The 18,417-nt window shown below is 45.0% G+C and overlaps 1 protein-coding gene across 1 annotated transcript in view; it reads left to right on the top strand.

Annotated features, from left to right (window-relative positions):
- Positions 1–15,422, top strand: part of UBN1 (ubinuclein 1) — a 31,232-nt gene extending 15,810 nt beyond the window's left edge. The window contains exons 10-17 of the mRNA XM_019539827.1: positions 1,921–2,049; positions 3,361–3,504; positions 4,967–5,017; positions 6,101–6,143; positions 7,734–8,969; positions 11,681–11,933; positions 12,271–12,360; positions 15,278–15,422. Coding sequence (XP_019395372.1) covers positions 1,921–2,049; positions 3,361–3,504; positions 4,967–5,017; positions 6,101–6,143; positions 7,734–8,969; positions 11,681–11,933; positions 12,271–12,360; positions 15,278–15,330 — 1,999 coding nt within the window. The 3' untranslated portion in view covers positions 15,331–15,422. The remainder of the gene's footprint in view (positions 1–1,920; positions 2,050–3,360; positions 3,505–4,966; positions 5,018–6,100; positions 6,144–7,733; positions 8,970–11,680; positions 11,934–12,270; positions 12,361–15,277) is intronic.
- Positions 15,423–18,417: the final 2,995 nt, after the last annotated feature.

The raw sequence follows: 18,417 nt of genomic DNA, 5'->3' as shown, positions 1-18,417 counted from the left end.
AAATCACCTGGTTGATCAACTGTTAATGGAAGACCTGAACAGATGGAGGCTTAAAAGTTGTAAACAGGTTATACGTGAAGTCCACAAGCTTCTAGAAGAGATTGGGGATGCTGAACCAAACCTATGGGCTGCAATACAGTGGGTCAACTGGTAGGAAAAGTCAGACTGTACACACCCAGGGTGCTGGCATGGCATACCCGCTTTCTAGGACTTTTTCCTGCTAGCCTCCTCATTCCTGCTGGATGTCCCTTCCATCTGTACTCTCGCCTGCCACAACTTGATGGAACAAGTAGACAAGGAAAGGACGCTTACGGGTGAGGAGACCCTTGGACATCAGGTCTGTCTGGGCCAGGACCCTCTTGGCCTCAGTTCAGTTTTACTCTAGCTGTGCTTACTAGTTTGGATCTGACTAGTCAGGTCCACAAACTTTAGACGCAGCAGGCATGTTTGCAGGCTTGAAGGCCTGCTGCCTTATGTCCTGCCACTTTCTTGCAGTTCTGGCTGGCATCTTCTCCCTGCCAGCCTTAGAACAAACCTCCCAGTCTCTGTCTTCCCAATTGCATTTGAGATTTGGGATATTTCATGAGCGCCTCCTTTCTGTGGCCTCCCCCCTCCCCCAACAGCCTCAGTTCAGACTACCAAGTTAAGAATCACCCAGAATTAGCTCAACTCAAAACCAGAATGATTTGCCTGGTGTTCACCTTACCACAACTGAAAGAATAAACAAGTGCCAGAACTTACCTGATTCCCAACATGGCGCCGCTGGTCTTCCCTGCCCGGGTGCTGTCCAATGCCACTTCTCCCCAGCTCTGAGAGCAGTTCTTCTGCCTCTCCACAGGGAGCTCCTTCCCCTGGGATGCCAGTCTACCTGGCCTGAAGTTTGCATTATAAAGGGTGATACAGGTCACACCTGACTCTTCCACTTCTACCCTTGGATCATCAGGGGCTGACTGCACCTGGACCCGGCAGCCTTCTTGTTTCCAAAATCCTCAGCCTGCTAGTGGGCTGCGGTAGCACCCAGAAAACGTGAGCAACAATGTCTAAATACTGTGGGAAAGGAGGAGGGGAATGCAAGGAGAGAGAGAGAGAGAGAGAGAGAGAGAGAGTGTCAGAGCAAGAGGGGAAAGAGGGAAGTGAAACGGAAGAGAAAGGGGATGGAGGAAAGCCCAAGCACATTTGCCCCTTTAGTAACGGTGTTGGGGCCCTGTTGCACAGACCTATTCCTACAGCATTTTATACCAACACCAAACAAGTTCCTCATTGGGCATGGCCTTAACAGAGAAGCATAGGTCAAGCTGAACAGACTGAGATCTGGATATGAATGCTTCAAAACAACACTTCACAAGAAGAACATCTTGGACAGCCCCTTGTGTGAATTCAGTGTCCAACAAACAGCACAGCTCTTAACTGAAAGCTGCAATCTTTACAAATGCCCAGACAGGGCAGATGGAATCCACACGTTGAGTGATAATACTGGACAGTGGCTCATAGTTCTAGAAATTGATATCTGATGCCATACAAAAGAAGAAGCAGCTCTCTTTGACTCTTCTTGGCAGGTTCCTTTTCACCCTGAGATTGTCTGGGGGCTTCCTTCTACTTGGCGTGGCATTCCTGTATTCAAGAACTGCTGAAGGACATCTAGTTCAGTATCCTTTCTCTGACAGTGGCCAGTAGTAAATACTTCAGAGGGAGCTACAAGAGGCCCCCTAATTGCTAGTATTAGAAATTGTCTTAAATCCTGAAGCTTGAGGTTGACTATCTCTTCCAAGGCTTATGTTAGTATTAACTATTTATACCTCTGCATCTTCTTGCCGTCCTTATACATGCCTAACTTTTTCCCTGAATCCTACCAAATATTTGAGCTAGGTGACATCTGGGAACCATGACTTCTTTAGCTCACTAATTCCATTCCTCTGTTAGGATGTTGGAAGAGGAAAAGGACAAGGAGCAGAGAGACCGGATTTGCTCTGATGAGGAAGACGATGAAGAGAAGGGAGGAAAGCGCATCATGGGACCACGAAAGAAATTTCAGTGGAATGATGAAATCAGGTTTGCATGGTTTGGAGGTTTTGTTCAGCTGTATTACTTTTTCCCCAGTCCAGGCTTCTGAAGTTGCTATGGTTAGGTACTAACACTTCAGCTTGTTTACATTTTTGAGCAGTACTAAACCTTGATAGTAGCAGGCTGCTCAGAGGCTTGGCATTGCCACACCACATTATTTCTGTACTTGCTAGTCCCAGGTTCTGGCTGTGTTCTAAGAATACTCCCACTGTCAGGCCTAGGGCCAACTCTGTGGGAGCCTCAGTATGTGTAGGCCAGAGGAGGGAGCTCTTTGGGGAAAGAAGGAGCTGCACTGAAGAGATGGATGTTCTAACAGGACCAGCTTTCATTAATAGAAAACCTACTAGACTATAGGCTGCAGCACCTGGGATTATAGACTTGGACAAAAAGAACAATTGGGAATATTGGTGAAGGGAAATGATAGAATTATAGGGCTGGAAGGGACCTCAAAAGGCTGTCTAGTCTAGTGTTCTGGTCAAGCCAGAGTCATCATCTGTTTAAACTATTTCATCCAAGAGTTTGGAAGTTAAAAGTGAGTTATTCAATGATGAAAACTCCCCATTCTCTCTTGGTAATTTGTTCCAGTGCTCAGCCGGCCTTGTAGTTGAAAGTTTTTCCTGAAATCCAATTTTCCTGAAATCTAATTTCCCTTGTTACAACTTAAAACCATTACTTTTTGTTCTGTCGCCCATGGCCACAGTGAATTGTCGATCACCAGCCTCTTTATAACCATCTTTTATGTGTTTTAAAGATTTATCAAATCTCTCTCTTGGCCTTCTGTAATAGGGTGTAATGAAATCTGGTTGCTGCCTCCTTTTCACTGTGTGTTATAACAGGAGGGACATTTGTTATTGCCAGTTTCCTTTAGAATACGAAGGAGATTTCATGCAGCATGGGCTGAGTCTTCTGTCAAAAGTTGCTGTAGGGAGTTCTCAAGACAATAGATGCTCATTTTTATAGCTGTTAACTCTGTAATTATGGCCTGGTGATAACACCTGGTGGGGGGGTGGGGCAGATAAGGGAGTTGGGAAGGATTTGCCCCTATTACTCTTGTGGCACAGTGGGTGGTGGGCATTATTGGGGAAGTATCACTCTTCTCTGAAAGACTGGCTGTTGGGAACACCTGGACTATGAATCCTAAACTGAACTGGTCTATGGTCTGTTGCAGACTGGTATAACCTAAGGTGTGGAGACTGATTCAGTCCAGTCTCAAAATGTCCACCAAATTCTGGGGATAGAGTGCACCTCCGTTGGGGGAAGTTTTGAGTAACCTTTGTTTGAAGTCTGCCCATCCCTCAGGGAGCTGCTTTGCCATGCGGTGAAGATGAAAGTGGATGGCTATGAGCTTGAGAAAAACAAGGTTCAATCTTTGGAAGATTATTTGAAAACCTTCCTAGATGCGGAAGTGAAAGCCCTCTGGCCAAAGGGCTGGATGCAGGCCAGGTGAGTGAGGTCAAAGCTGACTCATTTTAACATTCCTGGTGTTCCTTACTGAGAGAATCTCTAAGTCCATCTAGAGTTGGTGAGGATCCCACAGTGTCCCTGCTGTGTCCCTGTCATCAAGAAGGAAGGCTGAAGCACAGAGTTCAGTGACTTCAGCAGGAATCGAACCTTGATATCTTCTGTACTGCTCAGCTGTGCTTGCTCTTGAGTTCTAGAAGTGAGGATGCCAGCATGAGATGGAGGGAGCCATTTTGATGAGACTGTCTGTTGTCTTGCTCTGTGATTTTAAAAGGACAGCAGTATGTTTCTACCGCTGGAGTTTGATGTTTTCAGTGAGTTGGATGTGATGTTCCATTTTCTCTTCCTCAACCTCCTTTGTAGATTATCAAGGGAGAGGGGAGAAGTGGGTCCCAGGTTTTTATGGCTGCACATGCAGATGTCCATGTAGATCTGTCATTGGTTATCTGCTTGCTCCTTTGCTGCAACTGTGTATGTAAATGAGATGCCCAAATGCATTTGTCATGCTCTTTTCATATAACACAGACTGAGTAAAGCAATTGGGGAATAAGTGTGCAGGATTATGTTGGCTTGAAATAGAAACATTTCCATAGTTTGTTCCAACTTCTGGAGGAAAGTGGTTCTTAACCAAGTGAATGGTTCCTGAAGCATTAGCCAGGTACAATTTCAATACTGACACTAAATGCTGGAGAGCCAAGACATGGAATTGATTAGAAAATGACTAGGAACAGAAATATTTTTTCTTGGTCACCTTCCAATCGGTGGAAGACAGGCTAAGCTCCTCAGTCCTCATGGGGTGAAGGCAGACAAACAGATAAGTGGACAGAAAGCAGGGCAAAGGGAATGGCAACAATTGGTGTATACATTTCACATGCAAATCATTTTGATTCTTTGTAAATGACAAGGCAGTGGTTGATCTTTAAGAACTTCCAAGGAGGGTTGTGTGAAAATAGGCAGTCTGTTTCTATTCTGGTAGGTAAATGGCAGTTAAAAGAATACATACTCTGAGCTGGCATTTTTTTTCAAAATGGTTTCATTTTATAATCAGGTATGGGAATAACAAGAAGGCATTAAATGCATATATCTTGACTGTGTTTATAAGCTGCTTCCCCTGACACTTGAAGAAGCAGTTGCAGTGATCCCAGTTAACTGAACTGGAGCTGATATGGCAATGCCAATTAATTTAGCCAGTTCCAGTAGCAGAGGGCTCACTGAAGTTGTAATCCCAATTGGCCCCTGAGCCTACCGAGGGAAGATCTACCCCAAAGAGGGACCTGAATGGGAAGCTGATGATAGTGGAGAAGAGCTTCCTGGAATAGAAGGTATGTCTTTGGCTCCAGCAGTTTGGCTCATGGGTGTAGTGCAGCTCTGTTTCCAGTGACTCCAGTCATCCTTGTGGGCCAGGCTAGATGCAACTACTCACTGAACTCTTTTCCTTTTCCAGGACACTGTTCAAGGAGAGCAGGCGTGTACATGGACACCTAACATCTATCCTGTGAGTATCTTGTGGCATGTGACAAACTAGCCTACTGCTTGATTCCTCATGGTTGGGGTGGGGTACTGAGTAAAGTTTTTTACGAATTTTAACACAGGCTCAGGGCAGCGGCCTCTAGTTTTGCTTGTATGATTGTGGCCTGGATGAATTGCACAAGGTTTGGTTCGTCTGAGTGGGAGAGCTTCTGAGAAGATTAGAGGGTTGCATAGGGCCACTTCCCAACAATAGGTTCATTATTAACTGTTCATCTTTTGTATTTCCTGAAATATGGTTAAAATGGGACTCATTGTGCAGGCACTTGAAGCAATCTCAGATGTGAACTCCATACACAGGGCTTCCATATGGTTTTCAATTGTTGCTCATTCTGCTGAGTGTGTACACTTGGCCCAGAGGAGGCACTGAGAAAGTTTGGGCTGTTATGCCATCAGTGTATGTGTGGCACTCACCCTGTTTGTCTCAGATTTGGTCTCTGCTTTCCTGTTAGCTAAATAAGAACTAGTTAGCAGAGGCAAGAAGGAGGGATGCTGGTTGGTTATGAGAATTAGATCTGGTTGGGACAGTGCCTGCTCTAATGACCAATTGTTTTTATGAGACTTACTGTCAGAAGGTTTGCTATCCAAGAATGTCCTTAGATCCTTTATACCTTCTTAATTCCCAGTTTGCCTCTGTAGTGACCTTGGGCACAGTGGCCATACCAATTTTGTTGGTGATTCTTTCTGTAGATGGCTGTGCTCTGGCATGGATTATTGTAGCAAACCTACTTCTGGTTCTAATGGGACAGTAGGTGGAGAATGTGCAGGCTGAATGCTTACAGCGCAGGTTTTAGAAGTATGTTTTGCCAGTGCTCCAAAGACTTTTCTTCTTCCCACCTCCCTCCTTTCTAGCATGAAGCATAATTTGGGGCTGCCTAGAAAAAGAAACCTTGTGGTTAGAATCCTAGTACCAGAGAAGCTGCCTCCCTTCCTCTGAATCTCAGGAGATTAGTTAATGCACTCTTGTGAAGAGTCTTCAGTGTGCTCTTTAATTCTGTTGTTCTTCAAGGACATTGAATGAGCCCATGTTTCTGTGTATGTCTCCAAACAGGGCAAAGAAAAAAGTGATGGCTCCTCCAAAGGTGAAAGTGAAGGTGAGTGGTGTTATCTCCCTGCCTCAAGGGGTCAATGCTGATCCTTCATATGGTGGAGAAAGGGAATCTCTCTCTGGAATCCTGTCTCCATGGGCCAGATTACTTCTGTGTGACTCTATGGGATTGACTTTTTGGCTTCCTCTAGCTCTAAAGCATTTGGATGAGGATGCTACTGTGTAGGGATATAGAAGTCTTGGAAACGGGTATGACAGGAGAATGGGCATAAGTGATTTCTCCTTAAAACTACCATGGAACCCAAAGATGCTTGCTAAATCAGGGGCGGGTAATTATTTTGGCTGGAGGGCTGCTTAACAAGTGTCACATGGGTAGCCCTGCCCCTTGACAGCTGCCCTGCCTCCCTGGTCACCATCTTGGGACCAGAAGTCTCACTCCAAACCCACCAGAAGTCCCTCTCCTTGCCCCCTTTTGGGAGGGGGTTTGTTATCCTTAGAACCAGAAAAAAAACAAATCGTACACTAAAAGTCAAATACCTACTATAATGTATTTTAATTTTATTACAAAAAATATTTTTGTCGTGATTTGTTTGCATACTGTGTATACAGATGATTGCATAATAGCTCAAAAATACAGACTTAGTCTTGTATTGTGTGTGTGTGTGTGTGTGTGTGGGGTGGAATGGGGTGGGGTGTGGAGGGATGTATGTGTGTGGTAGCGTGGGGAGGTGTGTGTGGGGGCAGCAGGGGAAGTGGTGGGGATCAGGGTGTGGGTGTGGCATTTGTGAGGTGTGAGGGAGGGAGGGAAGGTGGGGGCCTCACTCCCACTTTCGTGGGCAGAAGGGCTGGCCAGGATACAATTAGTTGTTGGGTGCCATGGGCCAGATGAAGGTGCCTGGCAGATTGGATCAAGCCCATGGGCCATATTTTGCCCACCCCCTGCACTAAATGTCTTCCTCTCCCTGATTTTTGAGGAAATGGAGTGTGTTTAGCAGTGGTTGTAATTTGAGAGAACTCAGTAAATTTAGCTTAAAGCAGGCAGAGCTTTCTCTTCCATATTTACCTAATCTCCCTCACATCCACACATGCAGATTTATCTCTTGCATTATAGTACAGCCCTTCACTTCCTGGTCTCTACCAAAATCCAGGAGTTGTCATGAACTTACTTGACAGCAGTTAGCTCCATCTGCCATATGCTTGGTATAGGATGTGCCTGTGCTAAGGGGTGACAGATGTGGACTTTGAATGATTTGTTCTCTGATCCAAGAGTCTCCTCTTGAGGTATTTCCAACGCAGCTGGGTTGGAACTGGGAATATTTCCTGGCTAAAGTTCACTTCTGGCTTTCTCTTGTCTATATGGAGCACATGAGGGGCAGATCCTCCTGGTTGACACAGGTACCATTACTGGGCAGGAATTGAATCTGTGACTTAAACAGGGTGTCCTTGGAGAACTAAGCAGTCAGTTGTGGTGCTACACAGCTTGTAGGTCAGCCTGCAGAGAGTGTGCTGAGCTGGACCTGCCTTAGCCCCTGCCATTCGACAGCTTGGGATATTGATACCCAGGTAAGAACTGCCTTTCTTTCCTTTTGAGAAGTTCCTTGTTGGATCTGATGCGTCTCTCCCGATGTTCTTGCAGGACTCCTCCAGTAAGCCAGATAAAAAGATTCCTATGTCTGTTCCATTGATTCACTCAAGTGGCACAGTTTCTCTGTCTTCAGAGCCCCAGGGAGCAGGCATGGGCATCAGCACCCAAACTCGAGAGCTTTTGGCTCTCAGTGCTTCCCAGGCATCTAGCAGCACAGCCACCCCTGCTGCCTTCAGTATGGATGACTCCCTGGATGAGGACTTAATTCATAACCCAACCTCCTCACTGGAAGCTGTCTCAAAAGAACTGGCTGTGCTCAATAGCAGGGCAGCTGGAAGCCCTGATTTCACACTTCCTGGGACCCCCAAAACTCCTTCAGAGAAGATCACAAATCTCACCAGTTCAGAGGAGAAAAGGAACTTTGCTAAGTCCAGTCCTTCCCCTTCCCCGTCCCCCAGCAGCTCTCTCCAGTCACCCCTCAATTTCCTGGCTGAACAGGCACTGGCATTGGGACAGTCCGCTCAAGACAAAAAGACAGAGAGTTCCACTTACAAAGAACTGTCCTGCCAGACCTCCCCCAATAAAATCCCTGATGCACATCAGGCCAAACAGAAGCACCATAGCCTGCAGCGACCAAGTCATGGGCCCCAGACATCGACACCTGTGCCGGCCACCCAGGTAAAGGTCTTTCACTCGAGCAGCCAGCAACAGAAAAACTTCACTTCCCCAGCTCCATTTGTCAAGCTGCAGAGCCCCAAGTCCACCTCCCCGCTTCCCCAGCGCGCTCTCCTCCAGCAGGTTAAGACGTCAACTAAAGCTCAGAGCTTCCATTCCTCAGCTTCATCAGCAGCAGGCAGCACCCCAGCTTCAAGCAGCTCTCACAAGACCCTGGGCTCCTCTCCAGCATCCCTGAGCTATGCCGGAAAGCACTCAGTCAGCTCCAGTTCTTCAGGACAATCCTACAAAGCTCCTTTCATTTCTGGCTCTCTTTCCAAGCATGGGGCTTCTTCCAGCAGTTCCACATCTGGTGTGCCTGCAAACCAGAGCTCCTCCTCAGGGAGCTTGCTTTCCGGCGTGCAGACACCCTCCCCAGGGCAAACCTCCAGCCGCTCCTCCCCAAGCTCCACGGTAAAGAAAACTCCAGTCTCCCAGAAGCTGACTTTAGTAGCACCACCTGGTGGTCCAAATGGAGACACAAGTGGAGGGACTCAAGGGGTGGCCAAGTTATTGACCTCCTCCCTCAAGCCAGCTGTGGTGAGCAGCACTGCATCTTCTACCTCTGTGCCGGTGAGTACCCTGCTGGCTTAGCCCCGCATATGAGGACACTGCTATTGCTTTTAACAGTTCCTAAGACCTGCCTCAACACACAAACTTTCAAGGAAGTTCCAAAAATAAGTGACTGTTTGCTTCTACTGCAGGCTTTGTGTTCAGATTGCTTGGACAACAACTCTGCCCCTGAATAGTGCTCCAGAATCCAAGCTTGTTTTATTTTTAAAAATGCAGTCAGTGTCAATTACACTTGGCTCGCAGTTTGGAATGTTTTTTTATTTTTTGGTATACTGAGGGGCTGGCTAGTTGAGTGTGCAGACAACTGAAATAATAGGCCAAATTAGCGTCTACACCTGTCCTGTTCACCTCAGTAGCAAATAACTCCTGAAATCTAGCGAGGCAAACTTAAGAGTGGTTTTCAAATGTGTGCATCATGTATCCACTTTCCAAATTTAATTCAGATATTTTTATTTACTTTTTCCTGGTTCTTCATTTCCTGTTCTATAGAGGTGGTTAGTTGTGTTAGTCCAAAGTCAAATTGAAGACAGGGCAGAGTGGCAACTTGGAGACAAGCTGGTTCAGCAGGGTATGAGCATTTTTAGGTAACAACTTACTTTTCCAGTTGCTACCAGTTGACCAAGACATTAATTATTATCCACAGCTCTGACAAATGTTGTTGTCTACAAAGGCTCCTATCTCTCTGAGCCAGCTGGTCTCTAAGGGCTCCTATAGACGTGCACAGAGCCTGCTCCAACATGCTGGAAATCCAGTGCATCGGAGCAGACTCAATTAATTGATTCTGCTACAGCACAGGAATTGACATATTCCGGCAGCCTTCCGCAACACGTGTATCAGCGTCCTCGTGCATCCCTGAGCTGCAAAAATGGTGGTGGAGTGCTCTGAAATAAAACGCATTCAATGAGCTTTAATTCAAAGCACCCCGCCACCATTTTTATGGTGCAGGGACATGTGGTGATGCTAATGCATGTGTACTTTTAATTATAGTGCCTGGCACTGGGTCCCAGAACTTATGAAAAAATGCCCTAAGATGCCCCCCTGCCCTGCTTTCTGCTATTATATTATGTAGTTGTTAAATAGGCAAATGGGCTGTTTTGCTTTTGTTCCTTTAATTGCTTCCTAATTGTTAGACTTCTCTTGTAAGATGTTTCACAGTTAAAATGTTTGTCTGATGGAGACAAATTCAGGGCTTGAACTCTTCCTGTAAGTATGTACATATGCACATGCACAGATAGTTTTGCAGCCACTTTCCCATAAATTGAACTTGCATGAGGTCAAAGCTATAATTCTCTGTATTCAGCTATAATTTCGCCTGAATTTTTTTCTTCCCCTGGAGTTTATCGTCTAAAGGCAAAGTAGATCTGGGGCTCCTAAATCACTTGAAAGCACAACCTGCAGGCACCCAGTACAGTATTAGGTTCCTGTTTCTAAATTTGGGGGGGGTGTGATTCTTAATGCCTGTTCAGTGACTAACTTGTTACTGCTAACACTGAAGTCAATCTGGCTTTTAAGCAACAAAAGTTTATGCTAGCTAGAAAAATGTTTAAAAAAAATGAACCCATGGTGCTGTAAAACCTTTTGTGCATGCCTAACTTGATGCACGTAAGTTTTGTAAATAGTTTACCTGAAATCAGTGAAGCTTTTCTTATGTGTGTAGTTATACCCACTGAAGCGCTGGCAGCAGCACAGTCTTACTTTTCAGTAGTTTGGGGGTTTTAGTCTATAGCAGATCTGTAAAGTTTCAAAAAAGATAGTCTACAATTTGCAGTGTTTATATAATATCATTGTGCTTCACTTCACTCCTGAATTGCATTAGAACAAACTTTCAAGGTTTAGATTTGCAAACTCAAACTTGGTCTGATTTTTAAAATTACTGTACCCTAAGTATTCCAGCATCAAGATTGCTTCACTGTTGAAGAACAGGTAATTGAACTGGATTTATTTCAGCAATCTAAAGCATCTCCCACACTATCTTAAACGCTAAATAGACAGTTATTTTGTGTCCAGCTATCACACCCTTCCAGTACTTTGGGATTGCTTCTATAATCTGCTTAGACGGAACAGGACTTTGGGTTCTGAAAAATAAATACAAATTTAGTGCATCATTAAATAACATTGGGTCTACCTTCAACTTTGGGACCCCCTGCAATACTCCCCACAACATAGCCCACTGCAGCTAAAAGCTGATTAGTCCTGCTAAGTACTTTTATGTAATAAAGTACTGTCTAGCCAGTCAGCCATCTGACTAAATGGTGTTTTCAGTTAGTGGAACAGGATAAAAATCCAAGGCTGTACAAAGTTGGCCCCTTTGCTTATAGGACACAGAGCAGCTACATACATACTGCTGGGAACTAGTAAGAACTTCCTCCTAAGAACATAAGTGCATGCTTGTCCACACATTCCCCTGAGGCATTCTTCGTTGTTGGAGGTGGGATTCCAGCCTAGATGGGACTGGTTTTAATCTAGTATGGTCATTCTTACCTTTTCAAACGCACAATGTTCAGACACCGGGCTGTTGGCGTCATGGAGGTAACTAACTCCTGGCAGCTGGGCGCGCGCGCGCGCGCGTGTGTGTGTGTGTGTGTAGGTGAGAAATGTCCTGGTGTGGCAGGAGTCCTGTACCCACCTCCTATGTTGCTCCATGCGGAATGTGAGTAATGATGAGGTGCCATTGATTTTGTTTTGACTGACTCTTGCTCTTTCCTCCTCAGAAAGGAACTAGTGGGGCTGTGCTGCTAACCAGTTCTTCTTCCTTAAGTGTACTGTCTCCATCCTACAAGTCCAGCAATTCAAAGCTGCCAGGTGCCCTGAGCTCCACACCACTGGGGATTATATCTCCTATCCATTCCTTCCCTCTTCACGTCATCTCCTTCAGCTCGGACTCCTCCCCTAAAGCAGGAGTATCGAAGGATGCAATAGTAACTGGCCCTGCCCCAGGAACATTTCACCACGGCCTTGGCCACAGTGAGTTCTTCCTTTCTCCCCGTGTGTGTTTCTCCTGCCTGTGCAGTAGAATTGCGAAAACACCAGGACTCAGCTGTGTTTAGCCCATTGCAGATGAGCCCATCACTCATATTGTTGCTTTGTGCTTGTAATCCATGCGTTTGTGTCATTAGTAAGTGGTTTTGGACGCCCCGGGCTTGTTCCTCTAGCTAGCCCAGGGATCCCACTGCTTGGCAGGCTTTAATACCGGTGGCTAAGCTATTGGCTCTGACTGCTACAGCTCCTCTGCTCGTTTCCGTCTTCAATGTGTGTTTGTTCTTTTTTTTTCCCCCCCTCCTTTCTTTGTTTTTCTCTCTAGGTCTTCTGGCTGGCTTGCACTCCAGCCCGCACCATGCAGCACCACTCCCACACTCTGCCCTGTCCACCCATTTACCGCAAAGTTTGCCAGGTAACTTGTCAGATGGTCTTGTTTGTCTTCTGCGTTGTGAAGTCACCCTTTGTCTCAACACATGCTCCTTTTGTGGTGAAAGTACCCCTGACTTCAGTGTTGTCTTTACTGGTAGGGTCCTTGCTGATGCTCCATTTCACCAGCCTCATGTGATTTAGGGTTAGGATTAATCTTGAATGTCCTTTGAGTTTGATACCTCCATCTGGGATGACTTCCCACATATGGTGTTTGGCATTTCTCATTTTATCCAGGGACTCAGCTCTGTTCTTTGTGCAAAGATACGTGGCCTCATTGTGAGTACTTATAGCTCTGGGTGGTTTTGTGTAGGCCATTGATACTGAGTAGGATTGAATGCGCTGGTTGCATAGGTGATTGTTTGTTCTCTACATAAGGTGTTAGGCCTAGATGTCTAAGAGGAAATCTTACATTCAGGCATCTGACTGGGCGGCTGCCTTTCCTTCAAGGTGAGCTTACATTCTACTGGAAACTTTGCAGTATGAGTTTCCAGCTTTGCTGGGCCAACTGCCATGTACTAATAACTCGATATTTGTGTGAGTAAACTAGTGATGACTCTAGTAACATTCCTTCAGAACCAGCACAAAGCACACTACATCTGTGTGAGGTACAGCTGAATATTCCTACTGTTTCTAGAACCTAGAAACAGAGTAGGGGCTGGGTGTGCTCTGTATTATGTGGGTGCTTTTACAGCACTCTGCAGTGGGCTCTCAAGTGAGTTACTGCTAGGGCAGTGATTCTCAGCCAGGGTAGGCTGGCAGCCTGGCATACCTTGAGTTCCTTTCAAGGGTGTTATGGGGCGCCACACAATGCTAGCACTCTTAGGTGCACAAACTTGATTTACAAGATCACCTCAGAGAATCCATGGAAGGAAGAATCTTTCTAAGCTCTTTGCAACAGAAGACTTGTACTGTTAGGTTCCTGCATTCAAAAAAAGAGTGTAAGCTAAGAACTGGCATTTCCCGAAGGGGCCCTTGAGCCTAACTAAGCTGAGAAGCACTGTCTAGAGTAAAAGCTGCTGTGGCTTGTGCATGCAGATGTAACCGTAGCAGCTCTGTACAAGGTGGTGTGGTGGGGCGAATACATTTAATGTTCATGAAACCTAGATTTAAGTGTTGAGTAAACCTTGCTCTGCTAGTACAACTCAGAACTTGCCTACACCTGCTCCTGCTTTTCTTGTCCAGTCTGTTGTATTACACAGGTAATACAATTCAGTGCTGCTGCTATGGTTCTCTTGAGCAGATTTTGTGGGTGAGTGAGGCAGCATGGGCACACTGCCGTGTGAGCAAACCTCTGTAGTTAATGAGGCTTGTGATTACAGTAGTGCCTTCTAGCATCTGCTGTAAAGGAATGTGTTCCCCTAATGCAGACACTAGAGGTATAGGAAAATCCAAAGGATCCTCTTCTGAGCTCTTTCTCCTGCATCCTGGCAGAAGCATACCATTTCTTTCTAGTCAGTATGTTATGGAGTGAAAGATGTGGGGGGTAGAGAGCATGGCCACCAAAAATTACTGATTAGGTACAAACTCTGTGACCTAGAAGCAGAGGACTGAAAACCATTTACTCTCAGGTGTGATGGTAAAAAAATCTCTAAAGAAGCAAGGTATTCTTAACTAAACAGTGACTGAAAATGGGACCTAATGTGTTACTGGTAAGACATGATCTTGTCTGCCTAACATGGGCAAAAAGAAGGAACTTGAATGTAATTTACAAACACCATCTTGATAGTGGAAGAAGTTCCTTAATTTAGGAGAAAATGCAACATGAGATCCAGTGGCCAAGAACTGAAGCTGGCCAAAAAACTAGAAACAAGGTGCTTTTAAAAAAACAAAACAGTAAGGGAATTAGCCATTGGAACTTGCCTCGGGATGTGGTGGAGCCATTGTCACTTGTCATCTTCCAATAAAGTTGTGTTCCAGCTCAACTAGAAGTTAGAAGCTAGATGGAATTCTCTGTGGGTGAAATTCCAGGGATTAGTCTATCAGAATGGTTCCTTCTAGCTTCAAACTATTAATTTATGTAGAGGAATGACAGTCTAACCAGAAATCTCCTGCCCATTGGAGGGGGAGGAAATGCTTCCTGGGAGTGTGTTTCAGTGTGAAGAGAACATGTGAAAGCTGTATAGCCTACCATGTGATGGGATGTCTGGTAGTTCTGGAAAGTGTGACATGCTTTGGCTTGAAGCTGTCAAGAAGCAACTGTGAACAGGTGGTGTGTAGTACTGGGTTTCGCTGTTGCCAGCATGTTTGCTTGTGAAGGTGCATATGCATTATCTCATGTTGGTTCTAACCTTATCCATGTTATGAGTCAGCTCTAGAATGGGCTACACTTTTCGAGCCTGACAGTGGCCAGCAGAGAACAAACTGTTACTCACCCTGGCCCAGGGCCCTGGCTGCCTGTTTATACCTGTTTCAAATATACCAATTCCTTCCTATAGCATGACAGTAGTTCAGTCCTTCCTGGAAACTTTTGCATCTTAAACTTTCTTTGTCACTGTTCACTATTCTTGTCCTTATTTCTTGTTTTGCTCCCTCCTGCTCTTTCCTTCCCATATTTGGGTGTTTAAGCTTGGAGTAATGCACCTGAGTTGCTTTTGATTTCTTTTGTGTGGAGCATCCAAAGCAGTCATTACAACCAACTGCCAGTAATAAAAGTTCATCTGAATTTATCTGCAGCCTCTCTCAAACTGTGCTGTGTTTCCAGATTGTCTGAGTGATTGATACCATCTTGCATTTGTTAACTATGGATAAGGGCTCTTGCTAGTTTGTTTTGCCCAGTAGTTCCTAGCTCAAATTCTTGGGGGCTGAGGTACAGAACAGCTTTTTCATGTGCAGGGTGACACAACATCAGGCAGTTGAGACCTGAGGTTGACGCTGAAACCCCTCTTGTTTTGTTCTTTTAGATGCATCTCAGCTTCATGGCAAAGGGTCCAATGCACCGCAGCGGAAGTTGTGACACTTGGAAGGGAATGAGCTTGCACCAGCACAGGACAAACCCACGAGGAGCAGACCAGGAACACTGGGTGTTGACTCCATCACTTTCTGTGTTCCTCATGGCAATGGGAGGAACTGAACTGAGGAAAGAGCTTGTCAGCACTTGCCTCCAGGGGATTTGCAAGGTGGACCCTAGCATAGGTTGCCTTGAGAGAAATGCCTGTGGCACCTTTCCACTGCTGCTGCGCCTCACACCACACAGGCACTGACAGGCACCAGAACTTGCAGAGGAACAAGGATGGCGCGTCTTTCAACAAGCTGAGCACCATCGGCGCACCAGTGTAGAGTACCTCCAAGTTCAATTACCTCCTTGATCCCAGTGGAGTATGTGAAAGGTGCTTCTTCTTGCTTTGAATTTACTTAGATAACTCTAGCACTGCCCGTGCTTTCTGAAGACATTGACTCCAATTTTTCAGTTCTACTATGAAGCTGTGCTAAAGCTAATAGGAGAACCTAGCACTTCCTCTACAGTAAATATAACAAATGGCCTGATGTTCCCCTCTGGAAGAGAATGAGGACTCTTTAGAGACTTTTTGGATGCACTCATGAGCATTGAAATGATTCTACATCTTTTATTTTTGTTTCCTTCAAAGGGATGCTTTTCTTTTGGCTTAGTTTTATCCTCATTACCATCGAATGCATTGGATTGGATGGGACACTTCTCAGCATGTCATGTGTATAGGAAGACATAATTCCAGTGCCTTTTATGGTGGAGCAAGAATGGACTAACTACACACATTTCAGCCCTTTTTTGCGTGCTCCTCAACCCTTTTTTAATCATTCTGTATTTAAGATGTATTCCGTTTTATTTAATAGAGCTTTTTATGGTTGCACATCAAAAGCTGCACTGTCCAGACTTAAATGGTGACTTGGTAACTGCAAGTCCAGTACCAAATCCAGCAAGAGCACCAGTTCTTACCTGATCTGAGTTTGTGCAGCGGGTTCCAGACCCTCCCCTAAAGCCATTCTTTACTAGGGTCTTCAGTAATGATCTTTTTGGTGGGCAGAGGGAGTGGTCTAAATGAACTAAGGATGCTGATAATCAAATGAATTCCAGTAGATATTGCTCTCCTTGATGACTTCTGCACTAAAATCATTTGACTTGTCACAGCTGCAGAAATGAGGAACTGGCTAGCATGGGAGTGTGGTGTTCTAGCTTTAGACCCGTATGCTAACCTCACTCTCTTTGCGCATCCCCTTCGGATGTTAGCATAGATTGAGGGCAGTTTGTGTTTCTCAGATGGTAAGCCCCATTGAATTGTAGTTGCAGTGTTGTGATCTCCCTTCTTACAGGCCACCTCCACATGGTCTGGTTATCTGAGCTTCAGAAAGAGTAGCACTTATGTTAAAAAAAACCCCATGGTATTAAAACTAAAAGCTTGCAGACTTCCTCCGGTGCTTTGCAAGGGAGGCTGACTGAGAGTATATAACCAGCAAACATTCAACCAAGTTTTCTCTTTTTTTAATAAGACCCAAGATGCATCTCTTTAATTCAGACTGATAAATGACTTCTCCAGATCACTTCATTGTTTATATTTTTAAAAGAAAATGCAGCTCAAATTTCAAATTTGTTTACAAAAAAAAAAATCTAGGTTGTAGCAAAAGAGCCAAAGACAGAATTTGTGTTAAGATAAAGCACAGCAGTTATTGATGGACTCCGAGCAATGGATGTTGCATGGTTCCCATTCAGGACCTCCTCTTGAGTGGCAGCTGAAAGTGTGTTCAATGCCTGGCAAGCCTCAGGCCCTTAATGAGCTACCCGAGGTACTGGTTCCACTCCCTCTCTTTGCTTTCACTTGAATGCTTCTGCTGGGAGGCACCTTCCTGTGTCCCTGCTGGAGCTGAATGCCCTCATTTTAGGAATTTAGTGAAGCCTCTTGCCTCAGGGAAATGTTTATTCGGTGGAAATTCTGTGGGATATTTTTCTTTTTTCTTTACATGCTATAATGAACGAGTGAATGAATTTAAACAGCCATGGCAAGGCAGGACTATGGAGAGAGATCACACTTGATGGGGAGCAGAGTGACTGGGATATCTGCCTTGGCTAGGCACGTTTAGCTGTTTTCTTTCTCGCAGAGTGGTGAGCCTCCTGATGGCACTTACTGAGTATGGCAGTTTCTTTTGGGTGTAAGAGCTGCAATTTATTTTTATTATTTTTTTTGTGTGTGTTGGGGCTGTCTAGATGACAATGATGGGGGTGGTGTGAAAACTGTTAATCTTGTACAGAGCAACTGAATAAATCGTTTCAAAGTTTCCAAAACATTTGTTTCAGTCTCTTTCCTTATCATGTGTATGTTTTCAAGCAAGAAGATCACTTTTTCTGCATATACCAGTCCCTGGTAACATAATTACTTCTATTTTGGTTGATGCCCTTTTAATTGGCAAGTCTTTTCAAAATCTGGTTTACACCTAAGTGTAATTTTAGTAGAAAGGCACCACCCTAAATTGAGAGAATCCTACGTGCACTGAGAGTTATGGACAGTGAGGTAAGCTGTTAGCCTGGAGGAGTCAACATAGCTATAGAGAGATGAATAAAATGGCTTGCCAGGTTCCAGAATGTTACCTCTGTATCAGCTTGTAGAAGGCAGTGGGACTGCACAGATGATGCTCTGTAAACTTGGACACTTCCATGTGGGTGTTGGTAAGTGCAGAATTGGGTCTGTAGAATTAATACATGATGTGGAAAGAGCCCAGCTTGTCTTCCAGATCCCAAACTCAGACTGTAGCACTGACAGATGGGGAAAAACTCTTGTATAGGTAAACTGAGCACTCATGGGGCCTTTTTCATACTGGTGCTGTATATTAAGGCAGAAGTTCCTAAACTAACCCAAACACCAAACCTGCCTGGAACTCACCTGTGAGGACAATGTGTGGATCAGCTGGAGGCCTTCCTTGCAAGTAGACTCAACCAACATCTTGAATGATACAGGTACCACACTTGAATATTCCTGTTTTATATTTAGGAAACATGGGTGTTGGGTACAGCCCCTCCCTTTTTTAGAGCAATATAGAGACAGACTATCAATTTTAAAAAAGCAAAAGTAAACCC

The sequence above is a fragment of the Crocodylus porosus genome, unplaced genomic scaffold, assembly GCF_001723895.1.
Source record: "Crocodylus porosus isolate Cpor-Errol unplaced genomic scaffold, CroPor_comp1, whole genome shotgun sequence".
In the NCBI taxonomy this organism is placed as follows: domain Eukaryota; kingdom Metazoa; phylum Chordata; order Crocodylia; family Crocodylidae; genus Crocodylus; species Crocodylus porosus.
The sequence above is the reverse complement of the archived record's forward strand: the minus strand, read 5'-3'. Positions and strand labels throughout refer to the sequence as shown.